The 23573-nt window shown below is 37.5% G+C and overlaps 1 protein-coding gene across 1 annotated transcript; it reads left to right on the top strand.

Moving 5' to 3' along the window:
• The first annotated feature begins 1817 nt into the window (after window positions 1-1817).
• Window positions 1818-21897, top strand: LOC140245589 (armadillo repeat-containing protein 8-like). Its single transcript, XM_072325154.1, has 20 exons — window positions 1818-1974; window positions 5058-5131; window positions 5841-5912; window positions 6526-6668; window positions 7108-7208; window positions 7650-7742; window positions 8622-8702; window positions 9339-9414; window positions 10519-10609; window positions 11769-11829; window positions 12662-12850; window positions 13197-13289; window positions 13936-14018; window positions 14855-14936; window positions 15568-15657; window positions 17865-18107; window positions 18762-18857; window positions 19918-20013; window positions 20607-20773; window positions 21316-21897. The coding sequence occupies exons 1-20, from the start codon at window positions 1972-1974 to the stop codon at window positions 21347-21349; spliced, it is 1968 nt and encodes a 655-aa protein (XP_072181255.1). The 5' UTR covers window positions 1818-1971; the 3' UTR covers window positions 21350-21897.
• Window positions 21898-23573: the final 1676 nt, after the last annotated feature.

Genomic DNA, 23573 nt, shown 5'->3' with positions numbered 1-23573 from the left:
TGTTTGTCTGATTAACAACAGTATCAGTTCAGGTAAACACTGCAAAAAAAAAAACACAACAAAACAAAACAATGTACCGTTATCATATCTAAAGTTACTAATAAAAGAAATTATCTATTCTGTTTTTATACTACCCTCTCAACAAATACATAAGTTTTAAACAAAAATCACTCTGCTCATTTACAATAGTATTTATTATTACGTATTGTAGTGTACCGGTTCATTGTTTGATGGAAATAAAGCTACATTGGCGTGGCATTAGTGTTTTCACCTCAGCATTTTCACCGGAAAATGTTGAATAATCAAAAATACGGCAAAATCCACGAGGAATTGCTTTTTTGTTTGTTTTTTAGATAAAGGGATATACACTGTATCATAGGCTTTGGATATTCCCTTCGCCGTCTTGAATAAAGACTAAACGCACCGCGTTTAGCTTTGGACAGCATCACCCTTTGGATATTCCCTTCGCCGCCTTGAATAAATACTAAGCGCACCGCGTTTACAACAGAACACCTCTGTGGACATACCATGAGCTCCATGGACATACAGAAGACCTAGCTCTTGTTTCTATAGCGGTTAGCCTCGATTGAGAAGTATAGGGATATAAAAACGAGACCAAATTGGTTAAAAATTCATTTATTGGGACTAAGCTACTCATTTGGAAATGCTATCATAGCTTGATAAGCATATCTATGCCCAACAAACAAAATGACACCAAAAAGGTATTGCCACCTGAGATGGTACCAATAACCAATTTTTCGCCTCTTGGCCCATGGACTAGAACCTTCGGAATAAGGAGCCTTCATAACGAAGTTGGTAATAACGCACCTTCGGAATAAGTTAACAAACTGTGTTAACGTAGCCTATAACCGAATCCTATACACCATCTTTTTGTACGTGCGTTTTGAATCTAGGCATGGAAGAACAAACAACGTTATGTTTGTTTGTTTTTATAGGCCTAAATGACTAGTGAATGAATGAATGAATGAACGAATGAATGAATGAATGAATGAATGAATTAATTCATTCATTAATTCATTAATTCATTACCAACTTTCAAAAATACACAATTTTGATAAATCACAATGATACATACATAGGCCCTGTTAGCGCATCTTGGTAAAGGGTGCGAACTTAAATAGCATTATATTTTATGCTAATCGAGGTTATAGCACCATAAGGTTGATTACAAGAATCAACATCAGCAAATTTACTGAAAATATACATCTCTCATATCTTATGAAATAAAAACACATATATATCATATATATTTATTGTATAAAAATGTGCCTACAATATTTACAATAAGAATAATTAGTAAGTCTGGGCCTAAGTCAAAAGAAGAAGAAGAAGAAGAACAACAACAACAACAACAATAACAACAGCAACAAATTTCAAGTGAGCTTCAATATGAAGTTAAAAATAATAACATTCATGAAATTTTCTGAAATTAATTTCAAGTTGGTATTCCTCAATGAAATATTGTTGTAATTCCCATCCAAAACTTCTGCGACTGATGATTCTTTTGGCAAATTATGAGGTATCGAATTGTTTCCCTAGATTGTAAATGTAACATTTAAACAAAATTAATAAGATGGCATCCCATTTGTCACAGCTTTCCGGCGTGTGATGTGAAACAACATTAGTTTTATAACGAAAGAAAACCCGAGAATTAGAAACGGGAGTGTAAAGTCTGCATGCGTACCCGGCTCATGGCAGCCACCCACTGCCTGCCTTGCTGTGCAGCTGCCACTGCAGCATGCAGTGATACACTTGCCAGCCGCCGCCGCTATCGGATCGGTGTGTATGAATATGTGCGATGCGATGCGGTCTTACGGTGCATTCAATTGCAATGCCAAAGAGTTCGAGTGCAGTGAACGTCTACGTACGAGAAAGATTGAGTGGGTACGGGAAGTCGGGAGAGTCTAGGACACTGTTTCAAGTTTTTGGTGGAAAGCTCACATTTCTAAAATGGTAAGCATGACCTTAACATTGTAACCGGCAGGCCCTTCATGAAAAGAGTAACGTTAACTGTGCTGATGCAGATTGCCAGAGTCAATAGAGATCTCCAGAACCCCCCTATCAATGATAATGGTAGGCCGACATTGTTATGTGTGCTGTGCAACTGTCAATTTGGTGAATCGGGTTTCCGGTCACAAGCTGACGTAGAGTCTACATATTCATTGTATTAACAGTACGTTTAAAGGGATTGTACAGTACTGGTTGAGGTGGGGATTCATGTTTTGAGCATTCCTAAGTGAGATAATGAAAAACCTCTTATGAAATATGAAAGAGCATGTAATTTTAAAAAGGATTCAACATTTACCAAGGACTGCAAGTGTCAAGGCATTTGATGAAAATTGGTTTTCAAATGCCAATGGCAAATGGCTGAGTAGCCTGAGATATCCAAAAAAGTGATAATGATAAAAGGCGACAGGCCATGCCTTTTATTAGGATCTCTTTGTTCAACCTTGTTTTTGGATATCTCGGCCATTTCCAAACCGATTTTCATCAAATAAACTTTTGATCATGTTGATACCCCGTAGAATTGCATGCCCTTTGATTGACCGACGAGTCTGTAGTAATTCCGCGAAAAACTTCTCATTTATAATGATGACATTTGCTGGGTCAGTTTTTCTAAACTGACCCAGCAAATGTCATCATTATAAATGAGAAATTTTTTGCGGAATTAGACAGACTCGTCGGTCAAGCCCTTTGACATCTCAGTTAGTCATAGAGTGGTTTCTGAATATCTCCCAAAACGTTAAATTATATTATTAGGTGCATGGTCCCGGTGTTTTAGTCAAATGCGTACGCGGGCACACGGCGCAAGTTTCCTATAGAGACCGGCTATCGACTCCTCTTTAGTGCTTACGCTTTGACCCACTTCCCAGAGTCCGAAGAAGTCCGATCCACTGTAGTCAGTGGTCCGATCACAGTTCGACTAATGATTCGGCTGAGGGGGATAACAGCTTTAGCAAACTTCTTTTGTGATGTCATAATAAGAAGCACATGTATACATGTATGCACGCACCCTGGCAGTACTACAGACTGCGCGATGCGCAGAGAAGACAACAAAGGCAACGTTACTTAGCAACATCTACGCACTTTACTCTTGATGTCAGCTCAACTTCGGTAATCTTCGTATCAATGCTAATGGTAATTGGCAGTATCATCAACAGCGCCCTCTACACTACCGGGACTATGCCCCTTTAATAAAAGCTAAATTTAAATCCTCACCTCAACCAGAACTGTACACACCCTTAACGACATTATTTCGCCAGTTCTGACACCTCAGTAGATCTCTACCTAGTATGCTATGGATATGACATGCCATGGATACCTGCGATAGTCTAATTATTAATGCAGGCATAGATCTATGCGGGTACCAATCATGTAAACTAGACCATGTGACCCCATTTTCCCTTTGACTGTCATTGACTTGATTGAGTGAGCCTTGGTGAGGCGTTCGTATTCAATTGAGTTCAGGATTATTCATGTGGCTGAAAATGGCTGGATTATCTGATTTATGATTATTGACCGTTGTTTTATTGTGTAGACTGTCCAAATGATTCTTGTGATAGACCCTCTCCTGGTAGATTTCTTACAGTGTAGTTCTATCAACTCTTTACCAGAGTCTTTAGTTTAAAACTTAAAAGTAAACATTGATATGAACAGATTCTAGGCACATTGCCATTGCAATAACATTAGAATTCTATTCTATCATAATGCAAGCCGTCCATGGATACGTAATTCGACCACAACGCCGTCCAAAATTGACCACCTGCCTCACATGGCCACATGTACAGATTCTGTAACATTGTTAGATCTGCTAGATCAACATGATCAACATACTAGTACTAGATTGAACTAGATTGCTAGATGTAGAGCTTTATCTAGATCAACATACAATTTTATGTGAATGTGGAAATAATGCAGCTTTCAATAAATGGGAGCTAAAAATCAATGCAAACTTCAGACATTTCGGTACCAAATCCTATGTTTACAGTGTACAAACACTAGATGATTATGGCAAGTTAAAAAAAAAAATGGATGGAAATACAGTATTCCTAGAGCACACATTAAAGGGAAAAAACAACACCGTGCCTTGCAATGTTATGCACAAGTTTGCAATGAGTGTGTTATATTGAGCAACAGCATGAAAGTTGATGCTGCTGTCATTGCTTCCCAGTAATCCATTTGGAAATGAGCTATTAGTATTTCAGGTGATTTTGATGCAGTTTTGTTAATTGTGAAATTTGAGATTTACTTGGATTAAAAAAGTACATTAGTGCCACAGATTCTTCTTAAACCTAAGACAAAGTGACTCCAGATGTTAAATTCAAGAATTTTGACCCCTGTCAAGGTGTTACATCTAATTGTTTGCCTGATTGCCCAGGGCAAGTGGAAATCAAAGTTGGGCAAGTGATTTGGAACAATGAGAAAATGTGCTTGCCCAAATCAAGCGCAAAAACTGAAGCATGCAAATTTTGTTTCCTCTTACACTATGTTTCACTAATAATGTCTTGATTCCACAGAATTAAAAATGCAGGAAACTCATCTTACCCAGCCTAGCACAAAAAACAACTCGTGAAAATATCCACTTGAGATAAGAGTATCATCCTATCACCCCAGTAATGGTATAGGCACCTGCCTGCATCTTTGAATGTTTCATGCATTAATCTACATTGTACTTTTCATTATCTGAATGCATGATATGTACAGTAGCGTAGTCAAGTTTCTTCAAGACCTCTGCTCTATTTTGTACATGTATAGAATGTTGCTATAATTACAGCTCTTCCTACAATGGCAAGTGACATGGTAGGGATAAAAATATCTCTTCCTGATTTCCTATTGCTGCAAGAAGTTGTTATCCTAGCAAGAATTGCTATCACTAAACATCAGGATGATGGGCAATATATATATATAATGTTTTAAAATCAATGTTCGGCAGATGTCTAGCATGCCATTTGATTATGGTTGTTTTCCTTCTTGTTGATGCATATTGTGATGAAGTGATCTTATTTGATTTCTTTAATCTACTATCTCTGATTTAGGATCTTGGATTCAGTCAGATTTATGTTGACAATCTCACAGTCACTGACTCCCATCAGCTGCTATGTAACCTGAAGTGAGTATAACTGTCAGTAGAACAATTATATTTGTATAATATTGTGGTTTCAAACTCTGTTATACTGTTAATAGAATTAAAGGTACATACATCTTTAGTTTAAACAGACTACAGATACTTTAACTTCTGCTGCAACCTACTCCAGTAATTCTATGAGTTTTTAGTGCACACATGCAAGATAAGAGGACACAATTCCATGACATGTATCAGAGTTTGTTTACAGTCCAATTATCCTTTGCAATGAAGTCATTGTAGCCTAGTGGTCTCCATCTTCTAGCTGGGCATAGCAATCTGTAACGAATCACAGAGATAATCTAATCTGCTTTTGTATGAATTTCTAGTTTATTCGATCTCCCCAAAATGTGGCATTCAATGAACTTGTATTGATGGTAGTTGTGATATCAGGCTTATTTGAATTCAGTTTATCATTATTGATATAAATAGTCCTTACTCTACACTGTATGTAATGAATGCAATGTATTAGATACACTCTGGCTCAACGCAAAATCATATTCACATCAAATTTGTTGTAAAAATTACCAAATTTCCATCTCTTACAATTGCGATGTTTCAGGCAAAGTCTATGCTCTCAGTTCAGAGAGAAAGTGCATGCATGGCATTTCTATTTGATGTGAATGAAATTCATCATCCTAGAATCACAGTGAATAGATGATATTTGAGAACCATTTGACTACATTTCATTGCGCAGGTCAATGAAGAACATTGTTATAGGCAGCAACAAGCAGAAGACGAGCCTAATGCTGTGTGGAGCTATAGACAGGTAAGATCACGCTGACATTGTGTGTACCCCAGGCTGGAATTTGCAAAGAACCAATGCAATAAAATTGTGCCAGTGATTAGCAAGAAATAAATTATGAGAGATATTACACAATTGTTTGTGAGATCTTGTGTGAATGGATGGTCACGGTCACCATCCGCTTTGAAAATGGCTGTGGTTTGCTGTACAGAGTTCTGTAAAGGTCAAATTATATTTTCAGCTTTAAGTGCTGTCCTCTTGATATGGCAAATACACATTCATCCTTTTTCATTACTTAATTGCCTCATTTCCTTCAAAAAAAAGAGCTTTAAAAATAGAAAAATCCCACAACAGATTATAAGTTTATTAGTGTCTCCAGTCAGCCTGTACCACTGAACCAGATAGCACAAATCATATGGCATCAATGATGCTCTAGGGTGCAAAAGTTCACCCCATCTGTGTTTGTTGTTTAAAATTCTCATAACTTAAGAACACATAATGGTAATTTCAGATACCTTGTAAGTAATCCTGGCATATTTTAACTGCATTTCACTGCATTTCACTGCTTTCGTAATGCTTCAAATTCCATGTTCTTTTTTGATTGACATTTCCTTTGTGCCATTTCCTCATGTCTTAGAGTTCATTACATCATGACAAGTGAAGGGGTTTCCCCTGATATCTTGGTGGAGTGTGCTGTGTTGCTGGGGAGTTTTGCCAAGGGAACAGAGGACAATAAGCGAGAGCTGCTTGACAAGAGGATACTGGCTGTTATGCTCCAAGGTGAGGAAATGTAGCACAGACATAACCTGTATCACAAAAAAAGGAAGAAGAAGGAAATCAAACATACATCATATAACAACTGCATATTATAGAAATAGAGCCTTGAAGCCATGACAGTGAATTGCAAAGAATATCGCGCTTACAGATGTTATTGGTAATCTTTATGAGATTGTAGTGAAATGTCATTGTGTAATTTTAAAGGAAAAGGCAAATTTTTATCTTGTTATTTGATTTGTTTGTGTTTTCAAATCATTCTTGTGTAGAAGAGATATCTTTCTGAAGAATGTAGCAATAGAAAATCATATTTTGAATCATCTGAATTATTTAAGTAAGTTTTATTACTGGTGTTTCTGTGAACCCTGTTACGTAAAATGTTACTGATACATTCTCAAGACATCTTGTGACTGTGTGAAGTCAATGTTGATGTTTCTATCCACAGGCCTTGCACATCCTGACATCAGGTTTGTGGAGGCTTGTCTGAGATTTCTAAGGACTATTCTCACCAGTCCAGTGGCCCCGGTTGAGGATGTGGTCTTTGAGGTGAGGATTATATGTCAGCTCTTGTCAGAGTGCTTCTTATCAATTCTACTTCCTTGTAGTTCTCAATATGCTGCAGATTCAAATACATTTACAGTTAGTTTGAATATCTTAAAGTTTTGACATGTATTTGTTTTTAGAAATGATTAAGAGCTATGTTTCTGTTCATCAGTTTATTTCATAGACTTCTGTTTTAGACTAAGGTTAAATGCTAATATTTTCCAGTGATACTGTCTTTTCCAGTGATACCATCTTTTCCAGTCATTGCTTTTGTCATTCTCAAATTTCACACTCCATGCAAAACAGATATGATGTGTCTTTATCTTTGCTGCATTGCACTTCCACATTTAACATGTTTTATGTTTTGTGGTTTTCCACAATGTGATGTTAAGTGTAAGATTCTATGATTAGGATGTTCTTTCCTTTTAACTATTTTCAATCCAGGATAGCTCAGTCATCCCTCACCTTATCCACCTGCTTCCCAAGACCCTGTGTACGCAAGAGTGTGTATCCTACATATTAGCTCAGTGCTGCAAGGTGAGCTCCACACACTCATCTATAGTTTCTCTATTAACTGGTTGTATATTCAAATCGGATGTTGTACCAGACACTTTTTATTATCATATTACCTCAGTTAAAAATGGTAAGTTGTCTTCTGTCACTGAAGTAATCTTTACTGCATTCACAGTAATGTAAGCTACATGAAACAGTTACTCAGTGCCAACTGTCTAGGAATTTGCTCTTTCACAATGTACCATGATGTTTAGGGCCTTCCTTGCTCTTTCATGTTTAGGTGTAGCTTGTCAGGTGTGACAAATATTTTTGTTTCTTTCCTACTTTTAAAGTATAGTGTTGAGCTCCTCAAAAAAAAAAAAATTCTACAATTGGCATTTCTCCTCAGTCCAAGATGCGAAGCATTGCCTCAGTTATTTCAGTCCCTCTGCCCTAAAGCTGAAGGGTGCTGGAGTGAATATCATATTTTGGTGTAATGTAATTAAAGACCTGGTAGCATTGGGAGACATGGGTGGCCCAGTTCATTCGGTCTTCTTTCTCTCCCCACCAGGGTACAATGTACAATCGAAAATCATGAATAGTACCTGTTGGCCTTGTGTCAGCGAATATGTGCATCAAAGTGCATGCTTATTGGTAATGTCGGGCGCCAAATGAGATTCTCTGGTTGTGTGTGTACTTAGAGATCAGTGCTGAAGCTGTACACGATTCACTATGGGGATTCTTGAATATATCTGAGATGGGCCAGCCTTCCCTCTCCATGGCATCTCCTCACTTCCAGGTCTTTCATTTGTAAATATGCTCTTCCTTCATATCGCCATGCAAGTTTTGCTTGGCTTGGTTGGGTAGTTGAATGCGCTTCAACAGCACAAAGGAATTACTCTGTCTCCTTGTATGTTTTTGCAGACCAATAAACAGCAAGATATGCTATACCAACAGGGTGCTGTGGATGTCTTGGCACCTTTACTCTGTTCAGAAGTCAACAAGGTTTGTAATCTCTAGACTCCATACATACTCTGTACACCAACATGAAAATATCAAACCACTTCCAGCTTACATCACTGTCTGACCACAATAGGTATAAAGAGAATTGAACATATATTCATTTTCTGTCATAATGAAAGAGCACCTGGCTTACCTCGTTCAGAAGGCCGGGGAATAATATTACCCTCAACATATATCAGTAACAAATGGAAGATATGTGTACTTTTCATAAGAAATGACATTTTGAGAAATTCTCTGCATACTCTCTTTTTACTATCATCATACTGTGACAGCACCAATTGTCATAGTCTTCTTATCCGGCGATAGCGGTGCTGAAACTTTCCTGACTTCTGAACGGATCAGCAGATTTTCAAACTTAACTGATGTGTTCTACTAATATTTCCTCATTCACTCAAAACAGAAATATATTTGGGGTTTATTCCCCTTGAAGTGAATTCACTCTGAATTAAATATTTACTAAATATTTCAGTATCTTGTTTCCATTGCTCTTCCTCTAGTGAGCCATTACATGATTGAGATGAGAACTTCTCTGGTGCGCTATTTCACCTGTAACACCATTTTAGCACATGAAGAGTATTGTCTAACTTTTCATTGCTTTAAACTGAAATCCTTGATCAGATTCGTCTACCAGCCCTTCAGTGTTTAGCCGCTCTCAGCTACAAGAACCATTGTGTCTCACGGGAGATCTCCAGTGGTAAGTCATACTCTTGGTTCAGTTCTTTTGTATTTTTGTTTTAAATCAATCCATCCTCTAAAAGTAAAATATTTAGAATGAAGACGGTACACTGCCGTCAAACTACAGCATATTTGTTTTGAGATGCATAAACTTCTCTGTTTTCCACTAATTCTACACCTGTCAACTGTGTCTACCTGAAATACATACAATTTTATTTTGTTGTGCAGGAAAGAAGATCCTCTTTTCAAACATATATTTTTATGTGATGAACATCTGTTAATGATGATACATAGGAGATTCAGGAAATTTGCTAATTTTGTAGATTATATTTCTGTTTATTCCTCTTTGTAGACGTACAGAGTTGGCAGGTGAAATAATGCAGAATTGATTGATGTAGAATTCTCTGATATGTAACTTGTAACATGACTATGTTTCACTCAGATATTTCAGTGTCACTCTTTGTGCTCCAAAAAGTTTGACTCACTTATGCAGCAATATACATTCTTTTACTCTCACTTTGATTATTTTCTGAATTAATTTTTTTAAACTTGACACATCTGATAAATGCAGTGAAACTGATATTTGTCATGTTTCTTCACAAAGTTTATATCAACATTTGATACATTGAAGTGGATAGAAGAGGAAGGGTCTACGTTAATTTCAAGTAGCTCCATCTCCACCCAGACAGCCCATCTTGCGTATGCATGTACAAACGTACAGTATGTGTGCATCCATGTAGTAGTATGGTTGACATAAACCTAGAACTTGCTGTTTCTCACTGTATTAATGCCATGAGAAATGATAGTAATGTAAGTGAAAATTCACTCTGTGCTCCTGGCAGCAGTCTGTAGACATACTAGAATGATTGTGCCATCTGAGAGAAAGTTTAACATGGAAAGATTTCATGTGATTGATTGTTTCCTGGATCTGGTTTTCTTTGAAGCAAGATAAAACTTGAGAGGACATGTCCACACTTCTGAGCAGAACCCTTCAGAATGATTAATTGTTTTATTGTATCTTGATTTCTTTGAAGCAAAATACAACCGAGAGGACATGTCCACACTTCTGAGCAGACCCCTTCAGAATGATTAATTGTTTTATTGTATCTTGATTTCTTTGAAGCAAAATACAACCGAGAGGACATGTCCACACTTCTGAGCAGACTCCTTGCCCGTGACCTTCCTATCAACATTCAGCTTACTGCAGCAAAGTGGTGAGACAATCAAGCACTTTATGCCTTCTTTTATGCACTCTTTGCATACCGACAGAAACGCCAAGTGTTCTTTGTATATCATGTACTCTTTTTAGCCAAAAATTAGACAGTTTTCATGGAAGATACTGTTTTCCAAGATTGTACATGTATGACAATACATGTCTATGGCAGGAAAGATAGCATCATTGGTTTTCCAACAAGAATGCACCATTTTAGCCCCCAAAATACAGTATTGTTGTTTACAAGGTAGACATGCCTGTCCTGATTATATGACATTGTATCTTATGTGCATACATCTTTATAGAAATTATTGTGTTTACTGTGAAGTATTACAGTGGACTCCCTTCATAACAAAGTCCTTAGGATTGGCTGTTTTCTTTCGTTGTATCGAAATTCTGTTATAACAAAATAAATAAACAATAAAAAACATAGAGTGGATAATGTTGCAGCTGGAATTTTTGCTTCGTTGTAACCGGAATTTCGTTACAACCGTGTTCGTTACAATGTGCACTGTGCTGTAAAATGGGAAATTTTCGCGGTGTTGAAATTTTCACACATTTCGTGCAACCAGAAACTAGCACAAAAATAAAAGCATGCAAATATTTTTGCTTGCCATATGTTCCAGTAGTGGATGTCTTGATTCCGTGTAATTAAAAACACGCGAAACTCGTCTTACTCGGCAGAGCGCGAAAATATCCAATTTTACAGTAAGCCTGACACCATTCATACAGCAGTCAGCCACAATCTAAAGATATCATGCAGCAGAAGTGGCAGAAATTGTGGCTGCTCAAATACTAATAGGATTGTATCAGAAAAGTAGACAATCCACATCATCACAGGACAGCAGAACATGCCATACATGTACTTTGGATGAAATTGATTGTGTCATCATCAGCTTAAAACAAATTCACATCTTCTCAAGCTCCACTACTAATGTCACATTCTTGACTGAATCTAGCAGAAAGTAATTTCCTTAGTTTTATTTCTATTATGCACATGACACCGACATTTCTCGTAGTGGTGTATTGATTCTTTATTGAATGCAGGTATGGTTAAATGGCACTTGGCCAATTTATGGTTAAGAAGAGTCTTTCATGACCATCATGACCTGTACAACTGCTTTCTTTGTCAACTGTTTTGTTTTTGTCTCTTCACACAGTTTGTGCTATTTATGTAGAGCAGGAGCCATCAGTCCTCGATGTCCATTGATTGTACAGAGGGTGAGTCTGACATGTGACTGTGCAGATAATAATGATAATAATAATAATTCACATTTATAGAGCACATAATAATTAACAAAATTCTCTATGCGCTTTACATAACATATACAATTGATCATGACATAACATATACAATCATCAATACTTGAACAGATAAATTTTCAGTGCCTTTTTGAAAGAATCAAAGGAAGATATGCTTCTGATTGAAAGAGGTAACGAGTTCCAAAGAGTGTTGCCATATGTTTGTGTATTTACAGGATAGACAGACAAAATATATTGTGATGATGATCGAAGAGTTCGTGTGGTAATGTGATGATGAATAAGTTCTGTAATGTAAGAAGGAAAAAGATTATTCTGAGCTTTAAAACACGTAATAATGATCGTGATTTAGCAGTTTGGGAATCTGTGACTCACACCTCATTATTCACACTGATTGTACTAAGTGTGAGTGTTACCTGCCTATGACTAGTGAATGCACATTTGGTGTTTGTAACTCATCGTAGTTTGATGATGTGTGACACACGCTCCCCTGCTTGCATTGAATTGATTGATTTGGGGACGAAATGTAGACATGGGGAGTGCTCCAAAGGAGTTGTACTGTATGCTGCACCATATATGATGACTGGATTCTTTCTGAATTGCTTGAAAAGGGCAGTAAGATAAATTGCTGCATTGAAGAAATATTGTTCTAGTTAAGGTAACAAAGATTGACACAATTGCAGTATTGTAACTGGAATCCATTAAATCTACATTTCAGTGAGCTGTAAAGGGTTACAAACTTCGTGACATAATTGCTGATATGTTTGTGTGTGTTTCTGCTGTTTCATACCAGGTGCTTCCCAGCCTGGCTAGGATGTGTAAAAAAGACCGGTCTGTGGAGGAGAGGGTGGAGGCTGCAGAGACTCTAGCCTTTCTCATTGAGGAGGATGTCTCCCTCCAGGTCTCTGCCAGCATCACAGATCACCTCATCCCAACTCTGGCTCTCTACCTCAAGTACACACCCAGCAGTACAGGCAAAAAGGTGATTAATGGGAGTGGGCCGAGTAGGCAGGTGAACATTTACCTCTGTATATTCACTTTGAGGCAGTTTAGAGTTTCACCAGGATTCATTTCATCTTACAATGTAAATTACATTAACATGCACATTGTGAAACCAAGTGTACTTATTTCAATGGGACCAACAAAGAGAAATTCTTTTTTGACAGAATTCAGTATTCAATATAAACATAGCATATCTGGACATTAGTATATGATGAGCTATTATTAAACTACATGGTGGTGGATTCTGTAATTGACTGCTGAATGCAGACAAAGCAGACTGTGTACAGAATTGATTTAGAATGTGATTTTGTCTCTTGTTATTTTAGGAACAAGGATGTCACATTCAAGGAGAGCTACGTCAGGCTGCCTTCAAAGTCTTTGCCTCTCTTGGAGCCAATGAGGAGGAGATTAGGAAGAAGGTCAGTTTTCTCATCCCATTGACCATACTGACCAAGAATATACTTTTGCTCTCTGAAGGGGACTTTCAGCTCTGTGTTAATGGATTTTGTTGTTGTTGTTTTCATGAAGATTTTTAAATGAGCATATGAATAGATCAAGTGTGTACCTTAAAGTGATTAAACTTCCATGTAAATTGCATTCTTTCAAATTCATGTTATTCTGGTACAGTGACATTTAGAAGATGCAAACTTTTGAGTAAATTCAATTTCATCTTAAGTTTCATTGCAAGTCGCCATTATGTGTACATAGACATAAATGCCTTCAAAGTTCCCCAGTCGAATGTTAAAATATCACTGATAAGTGCTAAAAATAGAATTGTGTCCAATTGGAATATTTGAATGAAAAATATGTATTTTATTGTATGTATTTGACTGTGTTTTCAGATACTCTGCTTTACTGCATGGTATGAATGCAATTGAAAATCAATGTCACTCTTTGCAAAAATAGGAATGATACAGATGAGACACAGGTAACATTGTTTGAGATGAACCATGAGAAGTCAGTGAACATTTTGTGGAAAGTGTGACCTTTAAAGGTTAAAGTGTGACCTGTAAGGATGAAAGTATGACCTGTATAATGGGTTAACACATGTTCTTACCTCTACAGATAATTGAGACAGAGAACCTGATGGACATCATTGAAAAATGTATAGAGGAAGAGAACTTCAAAGTCCAATTAGCTGCTGCAAGGTACAGTATGACATTCTCATATTCCACAAAGTTTTAGATAGAATCTCTCTCACCAGACAAATCTACAGATTATAACAGTCCTTGGTAGAGTAACCAATTAAAGGGGACGTCCAGACGATTTTCATAATTTCACATCATGTAAGACATAAATTGACAGCTTGATATATAGATTTGTGGAATTTATTGTGGTCCTTGAGCAGAGAAACCAATACTCTAGAAACGCAAAACAAATTACACTGAACAAAGATGATGACAAAGGAGGCACACATATTTTAAAAGTGTAGCAGTGTAATTCCATTACAATACCACTCACTAACAAGTTCACCTGTGCAGAATTCATGCATGCTTTCTTCTTTTGTCCTGCTTCCTTGAGCCCCCACTCATGTATTCTTGTGGTGAAACTACCATGACATCATCCTTGTTCATTGTGATTTGTTATGAATTTTGAAAATATTTTTATTCTTCATTCCAATCACTATATTCTGAAACTCTGTACCCAGTATAACCAATTTATAGTTCAAATGTGAAAGTCTGAAAATCACCTTGAGCTCTCCTTTAATAGATGACATCTTGTCTTCAATATGAACTCTCCATTTACTTCATATGAAAGAAATAATTTTGTTAAGTTTAGCTGGGAATTCAATGTAATCTATGAAAGCAATCGGCCTCAGCCTATTTTGTTCCTGGTCACACTCCATTTTTTTTCTTTCTTTATCATTTGATATAAGTTTTATTCTTTTTGAGTGATTTCTTTGTCTCATAAGATACATGATAACCATGTTCTCTCCTCCCCCCCCCCCCCACTCTCTCCACCAATCAAAATTCTTAAATCCCAGATGTCTTCACAGTTTGTCGAGGTCAGTGCAGCAACTCAGAACAAGTTTTCAAGATCACATAGTATGGAAACCATTGGTTGAGGTAGGTGGAGTACATAATGATCACTTCATGGAATTTTTGTCCTTTCAAACCTTGTGATATTTAAAGTAACTGTAAGATATTTAAAGGCAGCCATACAAATACCATGATCCCTTTGATGTTGGAAGTAAACTCATACTTTTCTAATAACATTTAATCCAAATTAATGGAATACAGTGTACTCTGATATTTTTGTCCCTTTTGAACGAAAACAATAATAATTCATCAAGTAAGTCTCTAAAAGTGGATGCTTTTAAACAGTTTAGTTTCCGTGCTTGGTTAATTTAATTGAACTTGTTCAGAATTTCACACATAGAAATACTTTTCATTCCATACCTCTTTATTGATCAAAAATATGTACTTGTGAATGTTATTATTTTCATGCAAGTTCAGTGAAGCATAGAATTCATGACAATTTCCACACTGCAGAGTATTCAGCATTTGATGTATTGTAAAGTTAGTAGTTTTCAGTGGTTGCCTCATTAAGTATTAGTGTGATTATTCTATGTATTGCTTTTATGGCAGTAACGTGTTTTGCAAAGGTTTGTCAATGTCATTGCATTCTTTCTGCTGCCTACTAGTTCCAGTGCTGCTACAGTGTGCATAATTTGTGTGTTCATATTCCTTTCTGCAGTTATTACAACACAAGAGTGCAGAGGAACTGATGATAGTAGCTTCATCAACATTGTGCAATCTTCTTCTGGAATTCTCACCCAGCAAAGATGTAAGTCATATCAAGTCCTAAGAAGATTAGAATGCAAGGAAGATTCAGCAGATAATTTTTCCTTTTTTTCTTCAGCAGCTACACTTCAGATAGATGTACTACATGTACTAACATTGATGCTCAGGTGACAAAATGATAAATGTGAAGATTTTATGCACCTGAAGAACTGGCTCCAAATCTTTCATGATGTGTGAAGTTAACCAGTCACCACAATACTCTGATTATATTTAATATGAGACAACAGTTAAGTTATATTCAGTATGAAACAACAGTAAAGTATGATCATTTGGCAATAATTTAGGAAGATGTAATGTATGATAACTTGCTACTGCCTGTCCAAATGTCGAAGTCTAAGAATGTTTCTTAACAACAACAACAAAAGTTTGTTTAGATAAAGCATGTTACTACAACTGTATACCATTTTGAATGAGCCCAAGGTGTTTAAGTGCCTTATCTTGCACCCATCCCAACTTCAACAAGGCCAAGTTTTCAATACTACATATATGTCATCTCCTTCTTCCTGCCATTTCTTTGGCAGTTTTTTATTTTGTTTATTTATTTTCATTTTTTTTTTTAGCTCACCTGAGCCAAAGGCTCAAGTGAGCTATTGCGATCGTTCTTCGTCCAGCATCCGGCGTGCATCGTGCGTCGCCGTAAACTTTTTACATTTCCATCTTCTTCTTGAGAACCTCGTGACCGATTTTCACCAAACTTGGCAGGTAGCATCCCTAGGAAGATAGGATCTCAATTTGTTCAAATGGGCACCATGCCCCACCTGGGGGGCCCCCAGGGGGCCCCCAAATCCCCCCAAATTAAGGAATCTTTAAAAATCTTCTTCTCTAGGACCAAAAGTGATAGAGCTCAGTTAATGCTATGATTTAGTACATTGATGACTGTAGTTTCAAGTTTGTTCATGGCGGAATCAGGGGTGCCCCCCCCCCCCCTACTGGGACCCAGGGGAGAGGGTGGGGAGGGGTCCTAATGGGGCTTAAATTGTACATTTCTATCTTCTTCTTGAGAACCCCGTGACCGATTTTCACCAAACTTGACAGGTAGCATCCCAAGGGGGATAGGATCTCAATATGTTCTAATGGGCACCATGCCCCACCTCGGGGGCCCCCAGGGGGGCCCAGCCCCCCCCCCCCCCCCCCCGGTTAGGGATCTTTAAAGATCTTCTCTAGAACCAGAAGTGATGAGCTAAGTTAATACATTGAGTCAGTATATTGATGACTGTTGTTTCAAATTTGTTCATGGCAGACTCAGGGGTGCCCCCCTTGGGACCAAGGAGAATGGGGTGGGATGGGTCCAAATAGGGACGTAAATTGTACATGTTCATATTCTTCTGAAAACCCCTTGATGAATGTTCACCAAACTTGGTAGGTAGCATGCCAGGGGGTTAGCGCCTCAATTTGTTTAACTGGACACCATGCTCCCCTTGGGGGCCCCTAGGGGGCCCAATCCCCCCCCCCCCCCCAACATTAAGGAATATTTACTAATCTTCTTCTCTAGAACCAGAAGTGATAAAGCAAAGTTAATACCATGAGATTGTACATTGATGACTTTAGTTCCAAGTTTTTCACTGCACACTCAGCCCCACCCCCCCCCCCTGGGGGGGGGGGGGGTTTGGGAGGGAGGGATTCATATACAGACCTAAATTGTCTAATTAATTAAAGAATATTCAATGACATTCTTCTCTAGAATCAGAAGTGATAGGAGCTTTAAATCTTTTTTTTTCTTCCAAAATGCATAGTCCAACCTTCTATGAAGTACAATGTATTTGCCAGGTATTTTTACCTATGTGATAGAATATGCAAATGGACACCATGCCCCCAGCTGTCAAAGCTGCCACCACCCCAAGTTTCCAATGTTCTCAGGTAAGAGTCTGCAAGAATGCATGGAAGGTGAACTTGTGATACTCAGGTGAGCACGAGACTGCTGGGTCTCTTGTTTGATAAAGTGAGACAAATTATATATCACTTCAAAGTTTGACTTACAAAAAATATGAAAATTCTGAAATGAGAAAATTTATGAAAGACAACTTTGTTAAATTTTTGTGGTTATTAACACATATGACAAACAGCAATAAAAAAAGAAAAGAAAATCAAGATTGATTGTTTTGCACTATGTTTGTTTGGTATTGCTGCAAGGTACTGTTACTTCATTCCACTTTCTGAATTTGCATTGTGTTTGATCTTTTTGTCCCTCAGAAAATTGTCCAAGCAGGAGCCATTGACATTCTGTGCAAACTGACGACCAATCCTAGTGCATCGCTACGACTCAATGGTATCTGGGGACTAATGAACATGGCATTTCAGGCTGATGAGAAAATCAAGACAAGTATTCTAGAAAAGATGGGAACAGACCAGCTCTTCAGACTGCTAACAGACACCAACGTTGACATCCTCATGAAGACTCTTGGTCTCCTTAGAAACCTCCTCTCTACCAGGGGGGTAAGGGATACTCCTTTGGCCTTCCATACTTCATATTTCTTCTCTACCATTTCAAATGCAATACTTTCAATGAACACTGTGTGCTTATTGCAGGCATGATATTCTGTAGATTTAGATCTAATTGCATTTTTTTTTTTCTCAAGTCTATGCACATTTTGCTTTTTTCCATGTATATCAAAATCACCTGAAAATTTTGATTTCTGATTTTTTCAACAAATCTCAATATCATCCCTGTTATTTGAGTTTTCTATATTTTGTGATGCCCTTTTATGTTAAGAGCAAAGTATAGTCAAAGTGTGCTTTGAATATGATTAAGTCTCTTTCACAAGCAAGTAATAGTATGCTTTTACCCCAAATAACCTAAAATAGTCATAGCAGTAATCAGTCCATCATTGCCTCCAGCTGCTGTTTTTTACTTACTATTCCTGACTCATTTAGGTATTGTGATTGTGAGGGCCAAAAAAACATGGATGGACTGTGGACAGTAGAATATCCACATGCACTCAGTCAATGAAGATGATGCAGAGGTTGATACAAGGAATGAGTTGAAAACTTCTGTTATGTCAGCATGAGGTATTGTAGTTTATTGAGAAGCTGTTGAGCCCGAGTATGTTTCTTTGAATGAATTGATTTCTCTCTGCCTCTTCTCTGCAGCACATAGATAACATCATGCTGTCCCACAGCGCACAAATCATGACAGCAGTCATCATGATTCTTGAAGGCAACTATCCCCCTCAGGTCAAAGAACAGGTGAGGAATCACATTAGACTTGTATCATATTATCTGCCAACTCACAAGAGCTCATGTCCATCACTTATGACGATGGATCAAATTAACTTATATTTAAAGGGATCGTACAGTTTTTGTTGAGATCTAATTTCAGGTTTCTAACATTTTTTAGTGAGATGATGAGAGACATCTTATGAAATATGAAAGAGCATGTAATTCCCTGAGGAACTCAATGTTTATTTGATGAAAATTGGTTTTGAAATGGCTGAGATATCCAAAACCTAGAGATTCTAATAAAGTGTGGGACCCACCTTTTATTACGATCGCTTTGTTTTGCTTTGTTTTTTTATGTTTCAGTCATTCCAAATCTGATTTTCATCAAATAAACTTTGAATTCCTCTTCAAATGGTATGCTCTGTACTGTTTCATAAGTGTTTTCTTGGTATCTCACAAAAAGTTAAAAGCCCAATTCTCATCTCCACCAATTCTGTACCATCCCTTTAATATGCCATTATATTTCTTTAATGTAAACATGTCCTTTCAAAAGCGAAAGTGACTCTGCATCACAAAACCAACAATAAGTCACCAAACATGGATATTTAATTAAGTTCAGATTCTGAAAAAGCAGATCATATGCTTTTAAATGATGTATAACTCAATTAAAATGGACTCTCCTAACCTATCTAAATATTGGGAAGAAAGCACACACACTAGAAAGGTGTGTACTGAGAAAAGAGGCTCTGAAGAATAGGGTCTATCTATGCCATGAATGGCATAGAATGGGACATCGGTTTTGTGATGCATGGTCAGAAATAGTCTGTGACACGAAACTCTAGACAGATTGGCAAATCAGAACACTGAGTTCCCACATCCTTCTTTTCTATGTTTGATTCTTAGTGTCATTTATCCTCAATTACATTGTCATTCCTAAATAGATTGATGATAGTACATTTGTGTGGACTATTATTTTGTGAGGATTGTTATTGTATTATTTGTTCCATGACACTAAAGATACTGCTCCATTGCTTAATCAGCCTGGCTGTAATATTAATCTTTACATCTGTATATGTGTCATTTGCAGACATTGTGTATACTAGCCAACATTGCTGATGGCATAACAGCCAAGGCAGTCATCATGTCAAATGAAGACATCCTCAAGAAGCTAACATGTTACATGGTGAGTAAGAGAGTTGTTCTTGCTGTCCATTGCTTGATGCCATGGCCTGCATCAAAGACAGAAATTGAAAGCCTTGCCCGAGAAATCAATAGAACAGCAAGCCAATTAGTGCAATTTTCACATCAAAGTAGGTGATTGGAATGAATCTGAATTTGAATCCTCAGGTATCATGTTTAGCTGTGTACATTTATATATTAACCCACTGAGGAAGGCAGATTTTACCATTATCACACATTTCCCATAGACACCTGCCTGAGTATACTGGGGACTAGTCTTCAACAGGTTAAGGGGCCTGACTGTGCTGATTACAAACATTTGTACATTTGCCATGCAAGACTCTTCATGTTTCTTTTGGCTGACTATTTGCACTTTTTTTTTCTTGTTTCAAATATTAATAAATCTAAGATTCTTTAGTTGATTATATAATGCTTTATCTTCACAGTGCCTTTCTGGCCACTTACTGAATGGTAGCCACATATCTGTTTCATGTAGGAGTCATGTAGATAATTCTGTTTTTCTTCAAGGAACAGAAAGTTATGTATATATGCGGGAAATAAAAACTAATCATGCAATTTTTTTTTTTGTCACCCCAGCGTCATGACAACGTGAGGCTACAGATTGCATCAGTGTACTGTATCAATAACTTGGTGTGGAATCAGGAGGATGGTGCATCAGAGAGGCAAGCCAAGCTGAAGGAGTATGGTGTTCTTAAACAGCTTCAGTCTCTTATCAGTACCACTGATACTGATCTCTTTGACAAGTGAGTAGTCATAACAACAGCTAGATGCTGTATGCGAGCCATATCACTCCTCTGTGTTCAGGGAGACGTAGAAGAGAGCTGGTATGTCATTCAGCATACATGGGTCTTAGAACATACAATAGCTTTGGACTATGGCAGCTGACCTAAATCTGTTTATCCCTAATTACATGGAACCATAATGATATGAATACATTTCTTCACAGATATATTTTGCACACATTCATGGACAGGTTCAGGTTGAGGTGTCAGTTTTGACTCTTTTTCCTTTCAATCTTGCCTTTTCCTTTTCTATGAAATGTTTTGCCCAAGAAAGCAGCTGAGAAGCAAGCCACTTATGGAGACACAATTACAGTCCATGAAACATTTACTCAAGTATCATTCAACACCTGCAAGTCTATATGCCTTTAGAATGAATAACGATGTGCAATGTGTATAGTTTGTATGCATGAATATACCCTCAGTCTATGTTGCTATGTCCTTTCCGAGTCCCATACGATGTCTGCTCTCGGTCTACCAGCTGCTTTCCCTCTCTTCCTGTCCAGAGTGAAGACAGCGATGCAGCAGTTCTCCTCATAGCAACGACTGTACGGCCAGCTGAGAGAGGAGTCTCCACTTGGAGGAGGAGGCCTCAACTATTGGTGACTTCCTTCATTCCACATTCCTCTCACATCTCTGGCCTAGCCATGCTATACATGATCTTACCATCTACTTCTCATTCACCTATGCAGAGTGAGACACACACACATTGTTGTCTGGAATTGTGTCTACAAAAAGGGTTTAGAAAGATCAAAGAAGTCAAGTGATTTAGGATCCCTTCTTACAAACCAACAGTCATCATGAAGGGTCTAGGAACTCTCTACCAACTTGTCTCAAAGGAAATTGTTAATGCTCAGAGATTCCAACTCTCCTGCTTTGAGGCCATTTCCTCAAAATCTCCCACTCTTCGGCTTGAGTTTGGATTTCTCCTGCTGTAGCTGTAGGTCTCCCTCTTATGTATTTTCTCCTGCTTAAAATTTAGCTTTCTCACCCTACTTTAGTTTTGTCGTACCTGTTCAAAAGTAAGGTTAGGATAGAACCAGAGAGCATCTATAACCCTAGAGCTTCCAGGGCCCTGAAACAGGCAATGGGACATTGCTTTTCAAGCTTGTGATGTGTGTGAGAGATGCTTGTGGTTGGAGTCTCTCCATGCTCAGTATTGTTTTTGCTTGAACGTAGTAAAAAGGGCATTTCTATATTGAAATTCATCAAAACCTTTGTGACATGAGCAGTGTATGGTGATATCACTGTAGAAGCAAAATCCTTCTAATTTTGACTATTCAAATGGATTTAATTCTGGTCTGTTTGCAAGCAAATGGTATCGCTGTACACATCATAACCTAACTGATACTTTACGCAGTGTGTGCTTGAGGTGACTTTAAAGAATCAATCTCCACATTGCTGGAGATGGTTGTAAAGAATCTAATGTTCTGTTCTCAAAGCTGAAATGTTTTATATTGTACATCTGTTGAATGTGATTAAAACCTGTGCAAATACTTCAAAGCATTACGTGAGGCAAAGATTGGCATCACATCATAGGTGGTTCCATTATTGATGAAACCACTCTTTGGTGAACTAGAAACTATGTAATAAGCTATTGCACCATGTTTTTGCCAATTTACAAAGACATTGCTTGAAAAGTATGTTTCTTTGCCCCAAAAGCAAAATGAATATTTATGAAAGTTGCCTGCAGACATATCTAGTAGCTCTGAATATATGATTTTTTTTTTTTTTTTTTTGGTAATGAAGTTATTATAGATCATGCAGCAGATATGGCCATTGTACAATAGTGAAGGAATGTCATTCATTCTTTTATGAGTAGCTTGTGAGAAGAAATTATTGGAGATCCTGTGAAGCTTTTCTCCAATTATGTTTGGATAAATAACAGGACTCCATGTTGAATAGAACAAGGCTATTAAAATTCCTCTCTCTGAAATATAAGTGATAAGGTCATTGCTTTTGGAAATGACCTGCATCACAGGAAGGGAGGGACTTTTAATCCTCTTTACAAACTGCTCACTAGTGACAAATCAGATTTCATATGTGAAAATTTCCTGTAGCTCTCCCATTTATTTTATGCAAATCCAGCAGAGTAATACGGGAATTGACACAGAAATCAAAGCAGTAAAGTCACTTCTATGTACCAGTTGGCCTCAAACACATCACATGGGCCACTTACCAACTAATCCAAGAAACGTGACCTTTTAGCATGATGAGGTGAACTGATACTACTGATGAAATCAAATCCTTCACCAGATACTGTGATCATGGAGCTCACATAGCATATCATGTGTACTATGCTACAGCTTTGATACCCACACTATGACTACTAAATCTAAATACATGTACATTGTACATACAATGTATGATGACAAATGTGTAGAGATATTATTCACAGTATTCTATGAGTATGAGATCTTTGTTTTCAGTATGAGTCTCCCTCAAATTTCATCAAGGTTTGGTTGTTTTGACATTCTGGCATTATACAAGATGTCTCTTAGCAGTTATCTTCTTCTTTTTTTTTTCTTCCTACATATGAGATGAGTGTACCTGTGGTGACTACAGTTGGTGTCATATGTGGCTTTTACTCAATCTGGATAGTTCCCACTATTAGCACTTTTTGTATGTTTCTTGATTTGACATAAAAACATTGTATTTCTGACTTGTCTGCACACTTAAGCAGTATTGATGTTTGCTACAGTATAAGCATTGCTTTCCAAATATTCTGTTCAATGGGTAGAACTGCAGTATCAATGTGAAACAT

The sequence above is a fragment of the Diadema setosum genome, chromosome 22 (genome assembly GCF_964275005.1).
Source record: "Diadema setosum chromosome 22, eeDiaSeto1, whole genome shotgun sequence".
NCBI classification, from domain to species: domain Eukaryota; kingdom Metazoa; phylum Echinodermata; class Echinoidea; order Diadematoida; family Diadematidae; genus Diadema; species Diadema setosum.
The sequence above is the reverse complement of the archived record's forward strand: the minus strand, read 5'-3'. Positions and strand labels throughout refer to the sequence as shown.